Source organism: Osmerus mordax, chromosome 13, assembly GCF_038355195.1.
Source record: "Osmerus mordax isolate fOsmMor3 chromosome 13, fOsmMor3.pri, whole genome shotgun sequence".
In the NCBI taxonomy this organism is placed as follows: Eukaryota; Metazoa; Chordata; class Actinopteri; order Osmeriformes; family Osmeridae; genus Osmerus; species Osmerus mordax.
In genome coordinates this window covers 17,726,691-17,736,690 of record NC_090062.1, presented here as the reverse complement: position 1 = coordinate 17,736,690, position 10,000 = coordinate 17,726,691, and the positions used below count along the sequence as shown (strand labels likewise).

General features: G+C 51.3%; 1 protein-coding gene across 1 annotated transcript in view; it reads left to right on the top strand.

Moving 5' to 3' along the window:
• LOC136955760 (protein kinase C-binding protein NELL1-like) overlaps nucleotides 1-10,000 on the top strand; it is a 120,913-nt gene that overhangs the window by 32,538 nt on the left and 78,375 nt on the right. The window contains 2 exon segments of the mRNA XM_067249482.1: nucleotides 9,849-9,874; nucleotides 9,877-9,944. Of these exon segments, the coding sequence (XP_067105583.1) occupies nucleotides 9,849-9,874; nucleotides 9,877-9,944 (94 nt within the window).

The window sequence follows — 10,000 nt, the reverse complement described above, 5'->3', positions numbered from 1 at the left end:
CCTCTCCTGGTCTGAGTGAGTTCCTCTCCTGGTCTGAGTGAGTGTTCCTCTCCTGGTCTGAGTGAGTTCCTCTCCTGGTCTGAGTGAGTTCCTCTCCTGGTCTGAGTGAGTTCCTCTCCTGGTCTGAGTGAGTTCCTCTCCTGGTCTGAGTGAGTGTTCCTCTCCTGGTCTGAGTGAGTTCCTCTCCTGGTCTGAGTGAGTTCCTCTCCTGGTCTGAGTGAGTTCCTCTCCTGGTCTGAGTGGGGCTGGCAGCAGCTTCCTGGGCTGCCCAGTGTGGTGTAACTTAGAACCAGCGCTACAGGCATCTGTGACTGTCAGTTTGTCTCCCTGCAGACGATCAGAATCAGAATCAGAATGGGATTTATTCACCATGAAAGTTTGCACAGACAAGGAATTAGCTTTGGCAGGAAGGTGCAGACAATAAACATATAGGGACCTAAAATGTACATTTTTAGTCATTTAGCAGACGCTCTTATCCAGAGCGACTTATAGTAAGTACAGGGACATTCCCCCCGAGGCAAGTAGGGTGAAGTGCCTTGCCCAAGGACACAACGTCATCTGGCACGGCCGGGAATCGAACTGGCAACCTTCTGATTACAAGCCCGCTTCCCTAACCGCTCAGCCACCTGACTCCCTACATATGTGGACTGTCTATACTAAGGGTACATAAACTAGCAGTACTAAGTGGAATTAGAAAATAAAATAAAAATATAAGTTGCCATAATTTACAATATAAAAATACAAAAATACAGATATAAAAAAAAGAGGATGTTGCACAAGATACGAGGCTTGAAAATGAGTCTATTTCAGAAAATTACATTGCTTTTCCGCGTTGAGTGCACATGTCATTTCCCATAATCACACCAAGACTATATTGCTATACTTTTCCAATCAGTGTGTGTGTGTATGTGTGTGAGAGTGTGTGTCAGGGTTTGTTGGTCATGTCCTGTAACAATGCATCACACAGAGCAGGAATGTATGAGAGGGTTATGAATTGTGGAATTACAAAGTTCTGACTCACAGCACTCTCTGTGAGCTGCAATCACAGAAACAGGGTAGTCTTCTTCTGTGGTAGATCACCCCCTTCTACCTAGCAGGGTAGTCTTCTTCTGTGGTAGATCACCCCCTTCTACCTAGCAGGGTAGTCTTCTTCTGTGGTAGATCACCCCCTTTCTACCTAGCAGGGTAGTCTTCTTCTGTGGTAGATCACCCCCTTCTAGCTAGCATGGCAGTCTTCTTCTGTGGTAAAGCAGCAGGGCAATCGTGAGAGAGGCTCTGAGGTAAAGCTCTCCATTACTCTGTTTATCACTGGCTTTTGTCTGGTTTGCTCTCCCTCCCTCTCTCTCTCCTTCTCTCCCTCTCTCATTCTATCTCTCCCTCTGTCTCTCCTTTTCTCTCTGTCTCTCCTTTTCTCTTCCTATCCTCTCCTTTTTTCTCTCTCTCTCTCCCTCCTTCTCTCTCTGTCTCTCCTTCTCTCTCCCTCTTTCCACTTCTCTCACTCATACAAACTGTCTTTTCCATCTCTCACTCTGTCTCACTCTCTCTGTCTCACTCTCTCTGTCTCAATCTCTCACTCTCACTCCCTGTCTCTCTCTCTCTCTCTCTCTCTCTCTCTCTCTCTCTCTCTCTCTCTCTCTGTGGTTCTTTTTTTTAATCTGTGGGATAATATAGATTTACTTGCATAATGTTCTTTGATAAATTGTACAGGGAACTACAGTATTTACACATGAATAACTTCCAAGGAAGGTGTCTAGTGCCTCCTAACACCAAGAGACTCCTCCTGAACACTCAAAACCACAGAATTAGAATGTCTCTCTGCAGCTTCCTCACTGATTACCTGCCAGGCAAATGTGTGTAGGGTGTCGAGTCTGCATGTGAGTGTGTGTGTGGGGGTGAATGTGTGTCACATGTTAGTACTGTAAATGTAAGAATGAAGCAGCAAATCCACCCGCCAAGAAAAGGTCATCTGGCGCTAATTAAGGGATATAATTAATCTTCACAAATTTAATTTCCGCGTATTCCTCTTGTTGCGGGCGGCAGTCGTATTCTCTGCCACCACCGGATCCTTTGTCCTGGCGGATCAGTGGAGCTAATCGCCGTAATGCCATCGGGCACGCCGCAGTGTCACTGTGTGAGCTCTCTGATGCGGGATTGTGTCCTCTTCCTGGTATACTCACACCTGACAAGGTCATGTTAGTGCTGGCTAGGTGGTTAGCTGACTAGCTGGCTAGGTGGTTAGGTGACAAGGTGGTTAGGTGACCAGATGGTTAGGTGGTTAGGTGACAAGGTGGTTAGGTGACAAGGTGGTTAGGTGGTTAGGTGACAAGGTGGTTAGGTGACAAGGTGGGTAGGTGGTTAGGTGACAAGGTGGTTAGGTGACAAGGTGGTTAGGTGGTTAGGTGACAAGGTGGTTAGGTGGTTAGGTGACAAGGTGGTTAGGTGACAAGGTGGTTATGTGGTTAGGTGACAAGGTGGTTAGGTGACAAGGTGGTGAGGTGACAAGGTGGTTAGGTGACAAGGTGGTTAAGTGACCAGATGGTTAGGTGGTTAGGTGACAAGGTGGTTAGGTGACAAGGTGGTTAGGTGACCAGATGGTTAGGTGGTTAGGTGACAAGGTGGTTAGGTGACAAGGTGGTTAGGTGGTTAGGTGACAAGGTGGTTAGGTGACAAGGTGGTTAGGTGACAAGGTGGTTAGGCGGTTAGGTGACAAGGTGGTTAGGTGACAAGGTGGTTAGGTGACAAGGTGGTTAGGTGGTTAGGTGACAAGGTGGTTAGGTGACAAGGTGGTTAGGTGGTTAGGTGACAAGGTGGTTAGGTGACAAGGTGGTTATGTGGTTAGGTGACAAGGTGGTTAGGTGACAAGGTGGTTAGGTGGTTAGGTGACAAGGTGGTTAGGTGGTTAGGAGACAAGGTGGTTAGGTGACAAGGTGGTGGCTAGGTAACTAGTTGGTTAAGTGACTAGCTGGATAGGTGGTTAAGTGACTAGCTGGATAGGTGGTTAAGTGACTAGCTGGCCAGGAAGTCAGGTGACTAGGTGGTCAGGTGATTAGGTAGAGGCAGCTTCTAACACAAACACCCACTGTTTTCTCAGTATCTACACACACACACACACACTCTGCTCAGCCCCTCCCTGCTCCTCCAGTGTTGCGTGGTCTCTGTGTAATCTTCAGATGTGATATGAAGGCTAACCTTCAAGCAGAACTGAGTTGAAAGGCGCTGCTTTCCTGTTGCTATTGACTTGTTTCCTGAGGGCCGTTGGTACAACCAGGCCTCGTACCAGCCTCTCTCTCTCTCTCTCTCTCTCTCTCTCTCTCTCTCTCTCTCTCTCTCTCTCTCTCTCTCTCTCTCTCTCTCTCTCTCTCTCTCTAGCTCTGCTTTCTCCTCTGCTCTGCTCTCTTCCATCTCAGAATCGACATCCTCTCTCCATCTCTTGTTCAGCCGTACTCTGTTTTCTCTCATTCTCTTTCTTTCTTTCTCTCTCTCTACTTCTTCCACGCTGTCTCTTTTTTTATTGTGAGTGGAGGATATTCGAGAGGTAGACTGTGTGTAAGAAAGAGCGAGGTGGAGAGTGAGATTGGGGAGGGTTCGGGAGGGAGGGGAGGGAGGGAGGGAGGGGAGGGAGGGGAGGGTTCGGGAGGGAGGGGAGGGAGGGAGGGAGGGGAGGGAGGGAGGGGAGGGAGGGAGGGAGGGAGGGAGGGAGGGAGGGGAGGGAGGGGAGGGAGGAGGGGCAGAGGATATGCCAGTTGATTTATAAAGAAAGAGACTGTGTTTTTATTGTGTTTAAGTATTCTGAACCATAAGGCAGTAGTCTGGGGGGTTGTGGCGGTGGATGCCTGACCTGACAGATGCCACTCACACCTGGGCTGTCATTCTCAGGGCCCATAGGGCCTAAATCTCTCTGGTGGATCTGTCCCATGATGGATTCAGCCATGCACCTTCCTCTGACAGAGTGTGTGACTGGGAGTGTGTCTGTATCTGTGTGGGTTTATCACAGTAATCAATGGCAGGGTTCAATGATTTATCCAGCTAAATAATATCCAGAAGCATAATTAATGCAGACTGCTCAATATGGAGTCCATTAGCTCTTTTTTATCAGCGAAAGTACACATTGGATTTTTGGCTTTTGTGAAACCTATAAAGCAATACCTCTAATGTGTCTTAGCTTTACTAATGTATCAATGTCTCAAAGCTGCCAAGTGAAAGCGTGATCCCAGTGTTCCTTAATCATCCATGGGGACTGTGGTGTGTGTGCATGCATAAGTGTGTGAGTGTGTGAGGGTGTTTATGCATGAGAGTGTGCATATGCTCTGGATAAGAGCATCTGCTAAATGACTAAAGATATGTGTGCACGCTGCTTGGTGTGTGTGTGTGCGTGCACGCATGCTTGTATGCGTGTGTAAGCGTGTGTAAGCGTGTGTGTAGGTGTGTGTAGGTGTGTGTAGGTTAGGTGTGTGTGTGAGAAAGTGCTAATGCTGCTCCTGGTTGAGGCAGAATCCTCTCCAGCAGATGCAGTAACAGCATGTGGACATGCTAATGGGCCCTCTGTCCCCAGCCTGGATCTGATCCTGGGTTGGAAGGCTTTCTTCTCGTCTTATTGCCACGTCACGGCCAGGATAAAGAATACGCTGCGTGTTTTAAATAGCAAAAAAAAGAATAACGAAACGCAATATGAGACGGCTGGTGTTGATTCTGTGGCGCACCGCCACAAATTAGTCTGTGTGGGAAACACTGTCTCTATTTCCTGCCAAAGCAAATTCCTTGTCTGTGCAAACTTTCATGGCGAATAAATCCCATTCTGATTCTGATTTGGCTGGGAGGCTGGTTTGGCAAGAGGCTACGAGGCTTGCGTCCTGCATCGTGTCTGAGCGTGTGGTTGGTCTGAGCGTGTGGTTGGTCTGAGCGTGTGGTTGGTCTGAGCGTGTGGTTGGTCTGAGCGTGTGGTTGGTCTGAGCGTGTGGTTGGTCTGAGCGTGTGGGTGGTCTGAGCGTGTGGTTGGTCTGAGCGTGTGGTTGGTCTGAGCGTGTGGTTGGTCTGAGCGTGTGGTTTGTCTGAGCGTGTGGTTGGTCTGAGCGTGTGGTTGGTCTGAGCGTGTGGTTGGTCTGAGCGTGTGGTTGGTCTGAGCGTGTGGTTGGTCTGAGCGTGTGGTTGGTCTGAGCGTGTGGTTGGTCTGAGCGTGTGGGTGTCAGGTAGCGTCTGACACAGAACACCAGCTGTGGAATAATACGACCTGAGATGCTCCAGCCTGCGATCAATGCCACTGTTCCAGCAGAACTCCCAATGCAGGATCAATACTGGGCCTGTGCCCTGCTCTCCAGCCTCCCAGCACATAATTACTCTCCTGGAACATAGAGCCTAATGAAGGAAAACTAGAAATGTCAATGAATGTTAAATGTAAACCCTTTTCAGACATTGATTTAGCCTATAGTGTTGTGCATGGCCTGGTGGTAAGGGAGGCAGGGGGGAGGCAGGGGGGAGGCAGGGGGGAGGCAGGGGGGAGGCAGGGGGGAGGCAGGGGGGAGGCAGGAGGGAAGCAGGGGGGAGGCAGGGGGGGAGGCAGGGGGGAGGCAGGGGGGAAGCAGGGGGGAGTATTGACGAACACCAGAGAACCTCTGCAGAGCATGTGGGACTCCCCTGGGTGTGTGGAAGTTGTTCTTTATGACAGCTGATTGATTGGAGGGGCTTCCAGGTCAGGTGACAGTGGTCAGGTGACAGTGGTCAGGTGACAGTGGTCAGGTGACAGTGGTCAGGTGTCAGTGGTCAGGTGACAGTGGTCAGGTGACAGTGGTCAGGTGACAGTGGTCAGAAGGATCCATAAAGGTGATCAAGTGTAGGCTTAGTCTTTTAAAATTCCAGAAATATGGAGACCTCATGATGACTTCAGTAAAACTGTTTTTCACATCCCTAATTACTGGCCTGGCCAGGTACTAGTGTTCCTTAGTGAACTGTAACCAGTGTAACATTACATCATGTAGAACAGCCATCTGTATGCACGCCTCACCCCAGCCTCCCCCTAGTCTCCCCCAGCCTCACCCCAGCCTCCCCCCTAGTCTCCCCCAGCCTCACCCCAGCCTCCCCCCTAGTCTCCCCCAGCCTCACCCCTAGTCTCCTCCAGCCTTACCCCAGCCTCCCCCCTAGCCTCATCCCTGCCTCCCCCCTAGCCTAAATGTGGCAGTTGTAACCAGGGCTGTAGACTCACACACACACACTCATTCTAGACACACACACTCATTATAGACACACACGCTCTCTAACTCCACCTTATTCACTGCATATGTTGTCAGCTATGTCTCACGGTGTTGAATCTGCTTCTTATCAGAGCAGGCCAGGAGCTTATCTCAGCTGATAAGGTCATTGTTGGGGTGAAGTAATTAAAGATGTCTGACAGGTTGGAGCAGCCTGGAGGTCCAGGGGGAATATTGTGACAAAGCCAGATGATGTCTTCAGATGCACAGGGAACAGCAAACCCCCTTCCACCACACAGCCACGGAGAGGAAGGCATTTGGGTCATTTCATCCATTAAACATGATACTTACTCCTTCCTAATGAGATGTGCTCCAGTTTTAGTGCAAATCTTCTTCCTGGTCGTCTGGAAGACGGTCCTCAGGTGTCTGGTGAAGAACGCATGAACATCCCTGTACGAAATGATTCACCAGACACATTCTGAGGTCCATTTCAGTTTGCTACGTCGTAGCTCTGGATGAATAATGTGAATTATTATATGGGTGTTTTTGAGCTAATAATGGTGATTTTTAGGGAAATGTGTTACAGGTAATGAGTTCATGATAGCTCAGTTTCCAATCAATGCCTGTTTCTTTGTCATGACATTTGCATAACAGGGCTGATTGGCTCAGACATCCACAGTTGACTTCCTGGTTTCTCAGTTCCGTTCAGTGTGATGGAGCGACTGAACTGAAGGTCCTGTGTGAGGACGACCCAGGATGAAGACTGAAGCTGCTGTCCTCAACAGGAACACCTGGGGGCAGGGGAGGCTGGCTGAATAGAGGCTGTAGAACTAGAGGCTGAATAGAGGCTGTAGAACTAGAGGCTGAATAGATGCTGTAGAAATAGAGGCTGTATAACTACAGGCTGAATAGAGGCTGTATAACTACAGGCCGAATAGAGGCTGTAGAAATAGAGGCTGTATAACTAGAGGCTGAATAGAGGCTGTATAACTAGAGGCTGAACAGAGGCTATAAAAGCAGAGGCTAATTAGAGGCTGTAGAACTAGAGGTTGTCTCCTGCAGATTGAGGGGTAATCACAAGGAGGTTCCAGTGCAGCAGAACTTGGAGATAATCACTGTTTAGCTCTCAGTGCATTTAGTCTGCTTTGTATCTCTTGTATGTATAAGTGTGGACTGTAAGCATTAGCCTCCGAGGAAGTAGTGTGCCATCTCCCAGGAAGCCTGCCATGCCCTACCCTCTGGACGGCTGGCTGGGATGCTGAGACTAAGATTGACCATAATCATGTTTTTAGTTAATGGACTATGAATAGTTCTATCCAAATCAACAAACGAGGGGGGATTCGAACCTGCAACTTTTCTGCCCCTGAGCCAAACTCCCCCTGATAGATGCCCTGTTTCTGCCCCTGAGCCAAACTCCCCCCTGATAGATGCCCTGTTTCTGCTCTGTTAACAAGGGTTAGGGTCAACTAACTAGCTAACCCTAACTCTGTTAACAAGCTCTCTGGACAGGAAACACTAAACACACATTTCCTGTGTAACCAGAGTTCAAGAACAGTCTTAGTTAACAACACAAGGCAGTTCTGAGAGCTGCCAGTCGGGAGCGACGGCGTTGCCGCGGCGTTGCGGTTCCTAATTGCTTTGATTGAGCTTTTGATTTCAAGCTGTGGTGGAACAGATCACCCGCAGCTGCAAGGAGAGAAGAGCTCAATGTGATGTTAAACTCCAGCCAATCAGCTCTCATAGTTGCCCTTTATTACCATAACCAAGATGATGGCCTGTGATTTGGCCTCACCTATCAACCCCAGATCTGCACCATGTCACAGTCCCCTAGCTGTGAGAGACCGGTTTCTTCCCAGGTCTCTAGTCCAGCACAAAGGACGGGTGTTGACAGCCCCTGCCTCACCCTGCAGCCCCTGCCTCACCCTGGCAGCCCCTGCCTCACCCTGCCTCACCCTGCCTCACCCTGCCTTACCCTGCCTCACCCTGGCAGCCCTGCCTCACCCTGCCTCACCCTGGCAGCTCCTGCCGTACCCTGGCAGCCCCTGCCTCACCCTGCCTTACCCTGCCTCACCCTGGCAGCCCCTGCCTCACCCTGCTCACCCTGGCAGCCCCTGCCTCACCCTGCCTCACCCTGGCAGCTCCTGTCTCACCCTGGCAGCTCCTGCCGTACCTGGCAGCCCTGCCTCACCCTGCCTCACCCTGCCTCACTGGTTTGAGATCAGAGCCAGCCAGAGCATCTTCTACTCTGGCTAGATTGGAAGTGGTGGCTCTCTCCTCTCAGGGCAGCCTCCTCCTGAGAGAGCAATCAAGACCCTGATTGAGATCTGGCCTTTGAAGGCGGACGAGGAGGATGCCAGAGAACTAAACGTTCTTCTCCCTGCTGGAGATGAAAGACTGTTTGAGAGGAGTTTCATATATGTTAACTGCCTGTTCCAGAGACATTACCTTTCATACTGTGTCTCTAGTGTTTGTGCATCTTAGCCTGGACTGTGTGTGTGCGTGTAGGTGCTTGTGTGTGTGTATGGGCGTCAAGTGTGAGGCTAGTAGCTGGTCCACTGGGTCTGACTCCACAGTGTAGATATGGAATAACTCTCTCCCTCTCCCCTCTCCCCTCTCCCCTCTCCCCTCTCCCCTCTCCCCTCTCCCCTCCCTCCCTCCCTCCCTCCCTCCCTCCCTCCCTCCCTCCCTCCCTCCCTCCCTCCCTCCCTCCCTCCCTCCCTCCCTCCCTCCCTCCCTCCCTCCCTCCCTCCCTCCCTCCCTCCCTCCCTCCCTCCCTCCCTCCCTCCCTCCCTCTCCCTCCATCTCTCTGTGTTCTAAAGGTTAAGAGGAGAGAGGTGAAAATAGAGCAGTGCCCCCATTTTACAGGTTATGGATGAGCAGATCCCTCTGGCCCTGTTACACCCCCAATTGCTTCCCCACCCCACTACCCCACCTCCCACCCCACTACCTCATCTCCCCACCCCACTACCCCACCTGCCCACCCCACTACCCCACCTTCCACCCCACTACCCCACCTCCCCACCTCCCCACCTCCCCTCCTCACCTCCCCCCTCCCCTCCTCACCCCACCTCCACCTCCCTCCTCACCTCCCTCCTCACCTCCCCTCCTCCCCTCCTCACCCACTACTCCATCTCCCTCCTCCACCTCCCCCCCCTCCTCACCTCCCTCCTCCCTTCCCCTCCTCACCCCATTACCTCACCTCCCCTCCTCACCCCGCTCCGCCCCCCGCCAGTTAACCCCACTCAGCAGAGCCAGTCTTGGTCCTGGGTCTCACAGATGTCACCTTGGCTACAATACTTTTCTAATTGACACCTCCACTCCTCTCTGCTAGTCTGTCACATTAGCTTTCAGGAGCACTGATAAGGGAGAGAAGAAGAGAGGGAGGGAGGGATAGAGAGGGAGGGAGGGATAGAGAGGGAGGGAGGGATAGAGAGGGAGGGATAGAGAAGGAGGGATAGAGAGGGAGGGAGGGATAGAGAGGGAGGGAGGGATAGAGAGGAGGGATAGAGAGGGAGGGATAGAGAGGGAGGGATAGAGAGGGAGGGATAGAGAGGGAGGGAGGAAGGGATAGAGAGGGAGGGAGGGATAGAGAGGGAGGGTCTGGTGTGTCTATGTGTGTGTCAGGTCTGGTGTGTGTATAACTGGGTGTGTCCTGTGTGACTCCAGGATCTACGAGCGTGTGATCGACCCCCCCAGATGGACCTCACCCCAGGCAGCGGAGTCTGGCTGGGCCAGCACAGCCACAAGCACGGCCTCTTCAAGGTTAGACTCACACTCACACACACACACCCTCACACACCAGGGCTCCAGACTAACTT